We start from the raw sequence: 16,156 nt of genomic DNA on the forward strand, positions 1-16,156 counted from the left end.
GCCTCTCCACCACCTCTATTTTTATTTTTGATATTGGATAAGTGATGTTGTGCAGCACAGAGGGTGTGGGTGATTGGGTGTGAAGTGGTGATTGGAGGGGGGTGGGTGTAGAAGGGCCCAGTCTTTGCAGACTGAGGTCAGGCTGTGAGTGGGTGTGAAGTGTTGGTTGGGGTGGGAAATGGTCCAGTCTTTTCATACTGGAGTCTTGCCTTAAGTAGGTGTGAAGTGATGAATGGGAAGGAGAGGGTGCAGGGTCCATTCTTTGTAGACTGGGGTCTGGCTGTGTTGGTTGGTGAGGGGAGGGGCGGGGGGAAGTAATACCAGGGTTACGTTTCTGATTTTCAAACCTACAGTAAAACTCATTCAGGTCGTTGGTCAGCTGACGATTGTCCAAAGAGCGGGGGGCTTTCCTCTTGTAGCTGGTAATTTCTTGCAAGCCCTTCCAAACTGAAGAAGAGTCACTAACTGAGAACTTGCTCCTCAACTTCTCAGAGTACCTTTCCTTGGCAGCTCCGATTCCTCTTCTCAGCTTGTACTTGGCCTGGTAAATAGCAGGAAAGCTCGTATCACTTTGTACTATTCATGCACATTCAGCAACTTTGGTTTCTAAGATATGATAGTACTTCAGCAGATTGCAAAATCGACATTTTGTAATCCAGTTCACCCCTGAAATTCATTGTGATAATGTTATATTCTGTGGTAAAATGAACTAAACACTACCCAAAGTCTAACCCCATTTCAGTTAAGTATGTTTTTAAATAACAGTTTATGTTAATTAATACCATATCTTAATGCATTGAAAACTATTAGAAAAGGCGGAGTTTCATTTCATTAGATATTAATTATTGAAAGAAATTTTAAGAAAGATTTTTTTAATGATTTATTTTCTCTGCATTTCCAATGTCAACCTTTACTCTCTCCCCATCCCCCTCCCACACATGTCTAAGTTTAGCAAAACATTTGTTTTGTTACATGCAGATTCATAGTATAATTGCTATAAATCTTTCATGAAATGGTACAAACAAGGAAGGAATTCAATAAATGCACTTCAATTCAGAAAAGATCATGAAGGTAAACAAGGTGGGATGCAATAAGTTAATTTTATATTGAAGTACAATTTCCTTGTATGACTGCATAACTCTTACATTTAAAGTAAATTAATGACACAAAAAAACTAGCTCCAAAGTACTCTTACAATTCTTTGCCTTGCTCAGTGTCTAACAATATTGTTAAACTGTATATCAGACTGACAAGGAATTTTTCTGAAAAAGCACTTTTCTCCTTTGATGGCAAAACATCCAAGTCATTCAAACAAAACGTTTACAAGTGCATAGCATTGAAATAGTTGGGGAATGAAGATATCATGGTTTCCCAGAACCCCACAAAAAAATCTCAGTATATCCTGTGAATGGTCGATTTGAATTAAAAGTACAGGTAGTTATTTATGAAGTGCAATGTCATTGTAAAAGATTTGAATGTGATCCATAGCTTTTGAAAACCAATGTGTAAAGCTGAAATTTGCTATGTTGGGCTTACTGCATGAATCGGTTCAGTTTTTAGTCACAATATAAACGAGAAAATGCAATTTTACAAATGTATATTTTCATGTTAATCATTTTGTGCTTAAAGTTTATTTCTGAAATGTACGTGATCAAATCAAGGAACATCCACAACAATGTGTGAATATTACAAAATGCTTTTATTGAATTATGATTTGTACAGTCTATAGTTAGCAGAGATTCTATTAAATTGTCTTGTGTAAGTCTCAGACAATACTATTCAACTAATTACATTAAAACCAATGTTTCAGTTTTATCCCAGTGTTATTTTGCATGATTTCTTTCTTGTATGGTTATTATTTTTATCTTGCAAAATGAGCATCCATATAATCATTCAGACTGCTATGTAGCTGGCAGGGTGCCACATGACACAATCTCATCAGAATGTCAAGGTGCATGCTGTTGACCACAATATTTCTATCATATGGGATAATTTCTTCTATGCCCCATTATCGCATTGACAGCACAGATAATGAAATGAATCTGTTTTATATCAGCATTACAGCCCTTGGATGACAGATATAGTTTAGTGAGATTTGGAGCAAAAAAAATCTCAGTTCTACCCCAACAATGTGCCTCAACACAATTTCAGAGGAGCACCTGCACTGCATCAGTATCCATTCAACTAATTCCCTCAGCTATCAGTCATTTCCAAACATTCTCAGGGATTCAGTCAATTTAATGTCAACTTGTGGACATTTTACGTTGTAAACTATCCCCAAAAGGATTGGTTTAAGATTTTCCACATTCATTTTACTCAATCAATGAAGAGAAATCTTTCATCCAGCAAGTCTGTGTTGGATTCAAATCCAAATCCCAAGAAAGTTAAAACCATAATGTAGTAAACTATAGTGCTATAATGCATATAACAGTTGTTTTTTGTGAAGCCAAAATCCCTTTAAAAAAAATCTTCAAGTGAGGAAATGTTGAGAATGAGGCATTATTTCAATGTTAAGATAATAATACTTCCCACTTACCCAGTCCTATTGCCGAGTTTAGTAGAAACGACCAATTGTATGATTGTTTTTTAATTGCAATGAATGAAGAAATTATTGTCAGTGTTATTTTAAGCAAAGTGAATTAACAAGCCTCCTCCCCCACAAGCACATAACCTCACCTAGAAAATAATTTTTAGCTGTTTTCTGTATCAACAATTATTGATTCATTGTAGAATAGAAAATAGAAACATGACTTCATATTACATTATAAAATAAGAAAGAAAAGCAAAATGAGTTTTTAGTAATTTTACAGAGATGCTAAAACAACCTAAGCATAAAATAGTTCAATTTCACATTTACAGAGTTCAAAACTTATTTATTTTTACAGAGATAAGGATAATTATACACTTGCTAAACTATCTTCAACTACAGGCATCATGCTGTAAATTTGAAGACCACTAATACTGCTGAGGAAAAAGAGGAAAGTGGCAATGAATTCACACCAGAATGTTAAACTGAAACCTGTGAATGTAATAAAGTCCCGCAACAGAATGACAAAGGTCAACATGCCCAAAGATGTCATGGAGAAAGATAGTAAAGTCAGTCCTGAGCCAAATGCCCATTTGCGCCTGGCGTTGGGATCTTGACAAAGCTGAGACGTAATTAGCATCTCCAGACCAAATATTGCCAGCACCACAGCAAGAGTGGTGGTAATTCTTATGAAAACTAGGCCAGTGTATAAGCCATTGACCTCAGCCACACTGATTTCAGTTGTGCATTCAGCCTTGTGGTCAAGTTGTAAGGTGCAGAAATGCCAGAGTCCAAATATCTTCGTGTCTGCAAACAGCCAGTGACCATCGCACACAGAAATGGAGGACAGAACAATTGCTATTGCCATGCAGAGAATTGTAAGACTCCTGACAAATACATCTAGCATTGATCGTCCAGTCTTCCTGCACAGGAGGCCCTGAACCTATAATGAAATAACACATTATTAAGAAGAACATATTTTCAGAATTCACATTGAATTAAACGTTATTTTTTACTATCACATATATAATAGAGTTCATTCAGCTTTCTACATGGAGTCTTACTGCATCTTGGAGAATTTTGAGACTAGAGAATCCCAGACTGTGCAGTGATCATTTACTCTCTAAATGGTTTTACAAAAAACTCTTAGATAATAAGCAGTTAAGTAGTTCAATTGTTGTGACGGGCCTTGATAGTAAAGCAATAGACAAAAGCATTGATTTTACTTGTAATTATATATAAATAACAATCTGATGGCAAAATTTGGACTTGTGTCATGAACATTTCCCTAAACTACATTATGCAAGCAATAGTAAACTTATTTTGTGCTCACTTGAATGAAGTAGATTAGTGTTGGAGAGTCAAACTTGGATTTCTTGGAATGTATGCGGGATAGTTATCTAAATCAACATGTAGAGGAACCAACGAGAGAGCAGGCTATTTTAGACTGGGTATTGAGTAATGAGGAAGGGTTAGTTAGCAGTCTTGTTGTACGTGCCCCCTTGGGCAAGAGTGACCATAATATGGTTGAGTTCTTCATTAGGATGGAGAGTGACATTGTTAATTCAGAAACAATGGTTCTGAACTTAAAGAAAGGTAACTTTGAGGGTATGAGACGTGAATTGGCCAAGATTGACTGGCAATTAATTCTAAAAGGGTTGACGGTGGATATGCAATGGAATACATTTAAAGACTGCATGGATGAACTACAAAAATTGTTCATCCCAGTTTGGCAAAAGAATAAATCAGGGAAGGTAGTACATCCGTGGATAACAAGGGAAATCAGGGATAGTATCAAAGCGAAGGATGATGCGTACAAATTAGCCAGAAAAAGCAGCATACCGGAGGACTGTGAGAAATTCAGAGACCAGCAGAGGAGGACAAAGGGCTTAATTAGGAAAGGAAAAATGGATTATGAAAGAAAACCGGCAGGGAACATAAAAACTGACTGCAAAAGTTTTTATAGATATGTGAAAAGAAAGAGATTAGTTAAAACAAATGTAGGTCCCTTGCAGTCAGAAACAGGTGAGTTGATCATGGGGAACAAGGATATGGCGGACCAATTGAATAACTACTTTGGTTCCGTCTTCACTAAGGAAGACATAAATAATCTGCCGGAAATAGCAGGGGACCGCGGGTCAAAGGAGTTGGAGGAATTGAGTGAAATCCAGGTTAGCCGGGAAGTGGTGTTGGGTAAATTGAATGGATTAAAGGCCGATAAATCCCCAGGGCCAGATAGGCTGCATCCCAGAGTACTTAAGGAAGTAGCTCCAGAAATAGTGGATGCATTAGTAATAATCTTTCAAAACTCTTTAGATTCTGGAGTAGTTCCTGAGGATTGGCGGGTAGCAAACGTAACCCCACTTTTTAAGAAGGGAGGGAGAGAGAAAACGGGGAATTACAGACCAGTTAGTCTAACATCGGTAGTGGGGAAACTGCTAGAGTCAGTTATTAAAGATGGGATAGCAGCACATTTGGAAAGTGGTGAAATCATTGGACAAAGTCAGCATGGATTTACAAAAGGTAAATCATGTCTGACGAATCTTATAGAATTTTTCGAGGATGTAACTAGTACCGTGGATAGGGGAGAACCAGTGGATGTGGTGTATCTGGACTACAAGAAGGCTTTCGACAAGGTCCCACATAAGAGATTAGTATACAAACTTAAAGCACACGGCATTGGGGGTTCAGTATTGATGTGGATAGAGAACTGGCTGGCAAACAGGAAGCAAAGAGTTGGAGTAAACGGGTCCTTTTCACAATGGCAGGCAGTGACTAGTGGGGTACCGCAAGGCTCAGTGCTGGGACCCCAGCTATTTACAATATATATTAATGATCTGGATGAGGGAATTGAAGGCAATATCTCCAAGTTTGCGGATGACACTATGAGGTTAAATGTGAGGTTATCCATTTAGGTGGCAAAAACAGGAAAGCAGACTATTATCTAAATGGTGGCCGACTAGGAAAAGGGTAGATGCAGCGAGACCTGGGTGTCATGGTACACCAGTCATTGAAAGTAGGCATGCAGGTGCAGCAGGCAGTGAAGAAAGCGAATGGTATGTTAGCTTTCATAGCAAAAGGATTTGAGTATAGGAGCAGGGAGATTCTACTGCAGTTGTACAGGGTCTTGGTGAGACCACACCTGGAGTATTGCGTACAGTTTTGGTCTCCAAATCTGAGGAAGGACATTATTGCCATAGAGGGAGTGCAGAGAAGGTTCACCAGACTGATTCCTGGGATGTCAGGACTGTCTTATGAAGAGAGACTGGATAGACTTGGTTTATACTCTAGAATTTAGGAGATTGAGAGGGGATCTTATAGAAACTTATAAAATTCTTAAGGGGTTGGACAGGCTAGATGCAGGAAGATTGCTCCCGATGTTGGGGAAGTCCAGGACAAGGGGTCACAGCTTAAGGATAAGGGGGAAATCCTTTAAAACCGAGATGAGAAGAACTTTTTTCACACAGAGAGTGGTGAATCTCTGGAACTCTCTGCCACAGAGGGTAGTCGAGGCCAGTTCATTGGCTATATTTAAGAGCGAGTTAGATGTGGCCCTTGTGGCTAAGGGGATCAGAGGGTATGGAGAGAAGGCAGGTACGGGATACTGAGTTGGATGATCAGCCATGATCATATTGAATGGCGGTGCAGGCTCGAAGGGCCGAATGGCCTATTCCTGCACCTAATTTCTATGTTTCTATGTTTCTAAACTCTATCAACCTTGGGCGCCCAGTTGACTCATGGATGAAAAGGACTAGCCAACAAGTGCCCCGTCTGAATACGGTATTCTAGAGTCTGAGATGATAATTATTGATTTTAAAAATTCAGTTGGACATCAATTCGAACACAACTTCAAGGTAGCCTTATTTATGGGCTGCTTCTGACCTGGATTCATGTTTGGCTTCAGTGTTTCCCAGTGAAAGTGAGGGCAATAGACAATAGACAATAGGCGCAGGAGTAGGCCATTTGACCCTTCGAGCCAGCACCGCCATTCAATGTGATCATGGCTGATCATCCACAATCAGTACCCCATTCCTGCCTTCTCCACATAATCCCATGACTCTGCTATCTTTAAGAGCCCTATCTAGCTCTCACTTGAAAGTATCCAGAGAACCGGCCTCTACCACCCTCTGAGGCAGATAATTCCCAGAACATGAAATGCATATTTAAACAGGGGCTACGGTTTCTGTCAGATTCAAGTGTATTTCAACTCAAGCTTACACACACAGTACATCAGTTAGTTTGTTCCATAGGTTTATTCAATCTGAACTGTACATTCACAATGTTGTGAGCATTTGGTGTTTTCTCACTTAACATCACACATAACATTTCTTCATTTAACAAACTGCTAATGTTTCTTTGTAAATTAGCATGAAGAAGGATTCAGACCTATAACATTGCCTTCCCTCCACAGGTGCTGACTGATCTGCCATGTTCCTCTAACACTTTATGCTTTGCTGATAATTTATTCTCCAAGGAGATAATAACTTTCAGTTAGCATATTAACCATTTTTCATCTAGGTCCTGTTTTTCAATTTCAATTCAATTCAATTCAATTCAATTCAATTCAATTCAATTCAATTCAATTCAATTCAACTTTAATGTCATTGCACAAATACTGAGTATGGGTACAACGAAATGCAGTTTTGCGTCAGTCCGTAGTAGTGCAATATAGAAATTAAAAAAAAAAAAAAGAGGATACAGAATAATAAAAAATACAGAATAATTAAACAATGGGGACGGAGGGACCGTAGGAATCTATCGGCGGGACTCCGAGTTCAGCAATGCGACGGTATGATTGTAGAAGCTGTTCCACAGCCCCTATGGAAATGTGAATTTGTACATCTGGATGGGTCTTGTTAAGGCTGAATGTTTATTGTTACACACATTAGAGTTAACTTTGCTTAAAAGTAACTTTAAAAGCAAAATCATTATAAAACACATTCTATGAAAAATGTTTAATCTTTTTTGTAGAGGGACATTGTGGAAATGTGAATTTGTACATCTGGATGGGTCTTGTTAAGGCTGAATGTTTATTGACCTTTACCAATTGCAGCAGAAATATTGCTTCATGGACAAGGTTTAGTTTAGATAGTACTGCTGCAGTTCCACACTGCTGATGATATAATTACATCCAAGAAGGTGTTTGAACTATCTGATTTGAGTGATGTAGAACTGACAGAGATTTGAAACTTTACCAGCTCGTTGTTACTTTCCTTTAAAAAAATACAATACTGTATGAACTTGCTGTCTTTTAGATAATGATCATACTTCGCTGTTGGAGGGAAATAATAGAAAACTGATTCTGAAAATGTTTGTTCTGAAAAGATTAAATATAAAATGTAAAGGTTTTAAACTTTACAATTAATATAAACTAAACAAGATTTTCTTGGCTCGGGTTTACTGTGATATTCAATTAAATCATTAGTGAATGCTCTCCACTGACCTCCGCTCCCCAAACTATCCCTGTATTCTACAATTCTCCGTGTACAGACATTTTTTTCTAATCCCATTTTGCATGAAATCACCAAAAGACTATCTATCTGCTGCCTTCTGCAATCATGAAATCTAAACCTCTGAATGAAGAAAACTTCTCGTTTTGTTACTAAAATGGTTGATATTAATCAGAGTCTGTGATTCCTAGATTTGCACCCAAGTCAGAGGGCACACTTCTTAAACACCAACTCTGTTAAACTATGTTTTACATGTTTCGATGAAATCACCTCCCGTTCTTCTGAACTCTGATTATTGCCCTGGTCAACTCAATCTCTCCTCATTGGACAATCCTGTGAAATCATTCCCGAATTCAGTCCATAGAAACATAGAAACATAGAAAATAGGTGCAGGAGTAGGCCATTCGGCCCTTCGAGCCTGCACCGCCATTCAATATGATCATGGCTGATCATCCAACTCAGTATCATGTACCTGCCTTCTCTCCATACCCCCTGATCCCTTTAGCCACAAGGGCCACATCCAATTGTCTGATTGAGAACAGATGGGAAATAAAGAGTGCGCATGGTTTGGGAAGACAGGGTTGCCGCAAGGGCAATCAAGTTTTTAAATATCAAGCTCCAGAAGAAAAAATATTTGTCAGCTCAGCAAGTCTAAAAATGCCACAGTAACAGTTGGCTGATAAACCTTATCAAGTCTCTGCCTGGTTTTACTACTTGTACAAAGGGTTTATTTTATGATGGCTGAATAGTCTCACTTCAAACTTTTGAATTTGTTAATTATTCACCAAGTTGGTGCTGACAACAACAAGAACCATTATGAAGAAAAATTGCACAAAGTGCTGGAGCTGTACTGCTCCATGTTCCCTGTTCAATGATTGTGAACTGTGATGATGTAACAAGAGAACCATGGTGTCTATAAGTGAGACTGCTGTGATGTCTTAAAACTTGGAAGAAAGAAACTTTACTCACAACTTTACCCCCCACCTTTGTGAAGAAAAGGACTTGTCGGCAGACCTTGAAGATTGTGTGATCATGATTCCTCTCTAAAAAGGAGATAAATCCAACATAGAAACATAGAAACATAGAAATTAGGTGCAGGAGTAGGCCATTCGGCCCTTCGAGCCTGCACCGCCATTCAATATGATCATGGCTGATCATCCAACTCAGTATCCTGTACCTGCCTTCTCTCCATACCCTCTGATCCCCTTAGCCACAAGGGCCACATCTAACTCCCTCTTAAATATAGCCAATGAACTGGCCTCGACTACCCTCTGTGGCAGAGAGTTCCAGAGATTCACCACTCTCTGTGTGAAAAAAGTTCTTCTCATCTCGGTTTTAAAGGATTTCCCCCTTATCCTTAAGCTGTGACCCCTTGTCCTGAACATAACAATAGAAGGATCTTCCTCACTGCCTTGGAGATCAACAGAGTCCTCCTCACACAGCTTCGCACCACAGCCTGAACTATTGTCAGTTGTTGCCTCAGAGGTCACTATCATGGAAGTGCAAAATACTTCCCAGTTCACAAAAGTCTTCCAGGGGACCCACACATCTTTCGCAAGAAACCCATGTGGATATTAGGTATCTCTCCACCACAGAATATTTGCCATTGGTTAAGCACTGTGTAGAAATACCAGAGTAAGAAAATATAGGGTTCTGGACATAGATGTGCTTAAAAAGAGAGGACAACATTTTGGCAATGAGATTTATCACTATCTACTACTCTAATCCCTATTAGCCTAAAGAGAACTCTGAAAATGTTAAATGGAGACACAAACTCTGCACTTGGTCTAGTTATTATATAAAAGTCTGTGGCTGCCGCCTGCCGTCCGTCCGTCTGGCTGCCGGCTGCCTTTCTTCCTTTTGATTTGTCCCATCGTGTGATGTCACAATGCCCAATGTTCACATATGTCCAATCGGAATGGATCCATTTACATATGCCTTTGCAGGAGCCCCAGCCCATGGTGAACGTTCCATTGTGTGATGTCACAATGCCCAATGCTCAAAGACATTCTTGCCATAGAGGGAGTACAGAGAAGGTTCGCCAGACTGATTCCTGAGATGTCAGGACTTTCATATGAAGAAAGACTGGATAGACTCGGCTTGTACTCGCTAGATTTTAGAAGATTGGGGGGGGATCTTATAGAAACTCCTGATTTCATTTTGTCGTGTTTATGTACACATTTTTAATCAAATCCTTCCCCCCCCCCCCCCACCAAATATTTTTTTAAAAACTGGCATCTCACCCGTAGAATCAGCCCCAGACTCGGTTTGTACTCGCTAGATTTTAGAAGATTGAGGGGGTATCTTATAGAAACTTACAAAATTCTTAAAGGGTTGGACAGGCTAGATGCAGGAAGATTGTTCCAGATGTTGGGGAAGTCCAGAACAAGGGGTCACAGTTTAAGGATAAGGGGTAAATCTTTTACGACCGAGATGAGAAAAAAATTTTTCACACAGAGAGTGGTGAATCTCTGGAATTCACTGGCACAGAAGGTAGTTGAGGCCTGTTCATTGGCTGTATTTAAGAGAGAGTTAGATGTGGCCCCTGTGGCTAAAGGGATCAGGGGGTATGGAGAGAAGGCAGGTACATGATACCGAGTTGGATGATCAGCCATGATCATATTGAATGGTGGTGCAGGCTCGAAGGGACAAATAGCCTACTCCTGCACTTGATTTCTATGTTTCTATGTTTCCCTCTCCTCACCCCTCTCCCTCTCCCACCCATCACTCTCTCCCCCACCCCCCTTCCCTCTTTACCCCACCCCTTTCCCTCTCACCCCCGCCCCCTTCCCCTACCCCTCTGAGCGAATTGAATGGTCAAACGTTGCCCTTTTCCTTCGGTCCATAGATGCTGCTGCACCTGCTGAGTTTATCCAGCATTTTTGTTGTTGTACCAGCCTCTCTCTCTCTGCCCTTCTCGCTTCTCTCGACTCATGCACGCCCGCTCCAACCCCTCCCCCCACTTCACCTCTCTCCCCCATCCTCTCCTCCCCCTCTTCTTCTCCCCCCCCCCCTCCCCCTCCCCCTCTCCACCCTCCTCCTCCCCTTCCTCACACAATATTTTTTGTGGGGGCGGGTCCACAGTGTGTGTAACTGTTTGTGGAGGCGGCCACGCGCTCTCCATTCAAGAAGACGCTCATCTGTTTGTGGAGGCGCGTGCTTAGTATGTGACCAAAGATCTTATAGCGGAGCTCTCCGCTACAAGATCTTTGTGTGTGACGACACACGCTCCCCCCCCCCCCCCCCCCTTTGGTGCAGGAGGTGTGCGCAGCATCTGAACGCTCAACGATTATTCAAATTCTTCACTAACCGTCATTCTGACTCTGCTTGTGAAGAGAAAAGTCCTGAATTGCATTTGTCTGATGCAGGAAGATTGTTCCCGATGTTGGGGAAGTCCAGGACAAGCGGGTCACAGTTTAAGGATAAAGGGGAAATCCTTTAGTACTGAGATGAGGAAAACATTTTTCACACAGATAGTGGTGAGTCTCTGGAATTCTCTGCCACAGAAGGTAGTTGAGGTCAGTTCATTGGCTATATTTAAGAGGGAGTTAGATGTGGCCCTTGTGACTAAAGGGATCAGGGGGTATGGAGGGAAGGCAGGTACAGGATACTGAGTTGGATGATCAGCCATGATCATATTGAATGGTGGTGCAGGCTCGAAGGGCCGAATGGCCTACTCCTGCACTTAATTTCTATGCTTCTATGTTTCCCTCTCTTCATCCCTCTCTCCCCCCCCCCCCTTCCCTCTCTAACCACTTCCCCCTACCCCTCTGTCCCTCTTTCACCACTCCCCCTACCCCTCCCTCCCCACTCTTCCACTTCTATCCCCTTACCCCACCTCTCCCTCCCCCACCCCTCTCGCTTCCCCTCCCTTCCCCTCTCTACCCCACCCCTTCCCCTACCCCTCTGTCCCTCTTCCACCACTCCCCGTCTCTCTTCCACCACTCCCGCTACCCCTCCCTCCCTCCCCACTCTTCCACTTCTCTCCCCCTTCTCTCCTCCCCCTCTCCCTCTCCTCACCCCTCTCCCTCTCCCATCCCTCTCTCCCCCACCCCCCTTCCCTCTCTAACCCCACCCCCTTCCCTCTCCCTCTTCCATCACTCCCCCTACCCCTCTCCTCCTCCCTCCCCACTCTTCCACTTCTCTCCCCCTTCCCCTCCACTCTCCCTCCCCACCTCTTTCCCCTCTCTCCCCCACCCCTCTCCCCCTCCCTCCCTCTTCCTCATCCCCCCTCCCCCACATCTCTCTCCCCATCTCTCACCCCATACCCCGCTCTCCTTTCCCTCCCAAATCTATCCCGTTTCCTCCTCCTCCTCTCCCTCCCCTCTTCTCACCCTCCCCCCCCCCCCCCCCCCCGCAAACACCGTTGGGGAAACAGACCCAACGGGTCTGCACTTGGTCTAGTTATATATTAAAACTCTGTGGCTGCCGCCGTCCGTCCGTCCGGCTGGCCTGTCTGCCTTTTGATTCGTTTCCATCGTGTGATGTCACAATGCCCAATGCTCACATATGTCCAATCGGGATGGATCCATTTACATAGGCCTTTGCACCAGCCCCAGCCCCTGGTGAACGTTCCATCGTGTGATGTCACAATGCACAATGCTAACAGATGTCCAATCGGAAGGGATACATTTACATATGCCTTTGCACCAGCCCCAGCCCCAGCCAGATTCCCACCCCGCAACCGTGCTTTGGAGGAACAACCCAATAGACCCAGGTGGTTAGTGTGACGCCTCACCCCCCCCCCCCCCCCCCCCCCCCCCCCCCAAACGCGCGTTGGGGAAACAGACCCAACGGGTCTGCACTTGGTCTAGTTAATATATAAAACTGTGTGCCTGTCGCCTGCCGTCCGTCCGTCCGGCTGCCTTTCTTCCTTTTGATTCGTTCCATCGTGTGATGTCACAATGCCCAATGTTCACATAGGTCCAATCGGAATGGATCCATTTACATATGCCTTTGCAGGAGCACCAGCCCATGGTGAACGTTCCATCGTGTGATGTCACAATGCCAAATGCTCAAAGACATTATTGCCATAGAGGGAGTACAGAGAAGGTTCACCAGACTGATTCCTGGGATGTCAGGACTTTCATATGAAGAAAGACTGGATAGACTCGGCTTGTACTCGCTAGATTTTAGAAGCTTGAGGGGGGATCTTATAGAAACTTACAAAATTCTTAAGGGGTTGGACAGGCTATATGAAGGAAGATTGTTCCAGATGTTGGGGAAGTCCAGAACAAGGGGTCACAGTTTAAGGATAAGGGGGAAATCTTTTAGGACCAAGATGAGAAAAACATTTTTCACACAAGAGTGGTGAATCTCTGGAATTCTCTGCCACAGAAGTTAATACCCCTACCCCACTCTCCTTTCCCTTCCAAATCTCTCCAGTTTCCTCCTCCTCCTCCTCTCCCCTCCCTCCCCTCTTCTCACCCTCCACTCTCCACACCCCGTCTCCCTCTCCCCCCCTCCCCCCACCTGTGTGTTTGGGGGGTGGTTAGTGTGAGTGTAATGCCGCAGCCCCCCCCACAAATGCGCGTTGGGGAAACAGACCCTCTCTACCCCACCTCCTTCCCTCTCTTCCCCCCCGCCCCCTTCCTCCTACCCCCGTCCCTCTTCCACCACTGCCACTACCCCTCCCTCCCCACTTCCACTTCTCTCCCCCTTAGCCCACCCCTCTCCGTCCCCCACTCTCTCCCCCTCCCTCACCTCTCCCCCCACCCCTACCCCACTGTCCCTCTTCCACCAGCCCTCCTACCCCTCCCCCCCTTCCTCCCCACTCTTCCACTTCTCTCCCCCCACTCTCCCTCCCAACTTTTTCCCCTCTCTCCCCATCCCCCTCCCTCCACAAGCTTACCCCTCCCCCCTACCCCATCTCCCTCCCTCCCCCATCCCCCACACCTCTCTCCCCCTCCCCCATCGCTCTCTCCTCCCCACCCCCTCCCCCTCTCCATCTCGCTCTCCTCAGCCCTCTCCCTCTCCCCCACCCCGCTTCTCCCTTCCCACTCTTCCCCCGCCCTCCACACTCTTCCCCCTCTCTCCCCTACCCCATCTCCCTCCTCCTCCCCCTCCCCTCTCTCTTCCCTTTGCCAAAGACATTCTTGCCATAGAGGGAGTACAGAGAAGGTTAACCAGACTGATTCCTGGGATGTCAGGACTTTCATATGAAGAAAGACTGGATAGACTCGGCTTGTACTCGCTAGAATTTAGAAGATTGAGGGGGGATCTTATAGAAACTTACAAAATTCTTAAGAGGTTGGACAGGCTAGATGCAGGAAGATTGTTCCCGATGTTGGGGAAGTCCAGAACAAGGGGTCACAGTTTAAGGATAAGGGGGAAATCTTTTAGGACCGAGATGAGAAAAACATTTTTCACACAGAGAGTGGTGAATCTCTGGAATTCACTGCCACAGAAGGTAGTTGAGGCCTGTTCATTGGCTATATTTAAGAGGGCGTTAGATGTGGCCCTTGTGGCTAAAGGTATCAGGGGGTATGGAGAGAAGGCAGGTACAGGATACTGAGTTGGATGATCAGCCATGATCATATTGACTGGAGGTGCAGGCTCGAAGGGCCGAATGGGCTACTCCTGCACCTAATTTCTATGTTTCTATGTTTCCCTCTCCTCACCCCTCTCCTCCCCCTCCTCCTCCCATTCCATCCCTCTCTCCCCCACCCCCTTCCCTCTTTCCCCCTACCCCTCTGTCCCTCCTCCATTACTCCCCTTACCCCTCCCTCCCCACTCTTCTACTTCTCTCCCCCTTACCCCACCCCTCTCCACCACTCCTCCTCTCCCCTCCCTTCTTCTCACCCTCCCCTCTGCCCACCCCGTCTCCCTCGCCCTCCCTCCTCCCACCTGTGTGGTTAGGGGGTGGTTAGTGTGAATGTGATGCCGCAGACCCCCCCCCCCCCCCGCAAACGCGCATTGGGGAAACAGACCCAACGGGTCTGCACTTGGTCTAGTTATTATATAAAAGTCTGTGGCTGCCGCCTGCCGTCCGTCTGTCCGGCTGCCGGCTGCCTTTCTTCCTTTTGATTCGTTCCATCGTGTGATGTCACAATGCCCAATGCTCGCAGATGTCCAATCGGAATGGATCCATTTACATGGCCGGCTGCCGGCTGCCTTTCTTCCTTTGATTCATTGCTACGCCGAAACCAGACGCAGAATCGCCGACATCTTTTCCATATCGGTAGAGATTTCACTTTTCTTTCTAAGTATCCGTACCTCATTACATTTCGTCGTGTTTATGTACACATTTTTAATCAAATCCTTACCCCCTTCCCCAATATTTCAAAAATAAACTGGCTTCTCACCCATAGAAGCAGCCCCAGCCCCTGCCCCAGCCCCTGGTGAACGCTCCATTGTGTGATGTCACAATGCCCAATGTTCACATATGTCCAATCGGAATGGATTCATTTACATATGCCTTTGCAGGAGCCCCAGCCCCTGGTGAACGTTCCATCGTGTGATGTCACAATGCCCAATGCTCAAAGACATTGTTGCCATAGAGGGAGTACAGAGAAGGTTCACCAGACTGATTCCTGGGATGTCAGTACTTTCATATGAATAAAGACTGGATAGACTCGGCTTGTACTCGCTAGATTTTAGAAGATTGAGGGGGTATCTTATAGAAACTTACAAAATTCTTAAGGGGTTGGACAGGCTAGATGCAGGAAGATTGTTCCAGATGTTGGCCTTCTCTCCATACCCTCAGAGGGTATGGAGAGAAGGCAGGTACGGGATACTCAGTTGGATGATCAGCCATGATCATATTGAATGGTGGTGCAGGCTCGAAGGGCCGAATGGCCTACTCCTGCACTTAATTTCTATGTTTCTATGTTTCCCTCTCCTCACCCCTCTCCCTCTCCCATCCATCCCTCTCTCCCCCACCCCCCTTCCCTCTCTACACCCACCCTCTTCCCTCTTTCCCCCGCCCCCTTCCCCCTACCCCTCTGTCCCTCTTCCATCACTCCCCCTACCCCTCTCCTCCTCCCTCCCCACTCTTCCACTTCTCTCCCCCCTTCCCCCTCCACTCTCCCTCCCCACTCTTTCCACTCTCTCCCCCCACCCCTCTCCCCCCCTCTTTTTTCTAGTTGCGCATAAATGGTACACGATAATGCTATGATTTTTCACCACCTTATTCACTATTCTCCTGTGCTACAAGGACACCAAGTTTTGTTCTGATCGA

The 16,156-nt window shown here is 44.6% G+C and overlaps 1 protein-coding gene across 1 annotated transcript in view; it reads right to left on the minus strand.

Annotated features, from left to right (window-relative positions):
• Positions 1-1,081: 1,081 nt before the first annotated feature.
• Positions 1,082-16,156, minus strand: part of tmem37 (transmembrane protein 37) — a 42,630-nt gene continuing 27,555 nt past the window's right edge. Inside the window, exon 3 of the mRNA XM_033024603.1 lies at positions 1,082-3,470. Coding sequence (XP_032880494.1) covers positions 2,898-3,470 — 573 coding nt within the window. The 3' untranslated portion in view covers positions 1,082-2,897. The remainder of the gene's footprint in view (positions 3,471-16,156) is intronic.

Source organism: Amblyraja radiata, chromosome 7 (genome assembly GCF_010909765.2).
Source record: "Amblyraja radiata isolate CabotCenter1 chromosome 7, sAmbRad1.1.pri, whole genome shotgun sequence".
In the NCBI taxonomy this organism is placed as follows: domain Eukaryota; kingdom Metazoa; phylum Chordata; class Chondrichthyes; order Rajiformes; family Rajidae; genus Amblyraja; species Amblyraja radiata.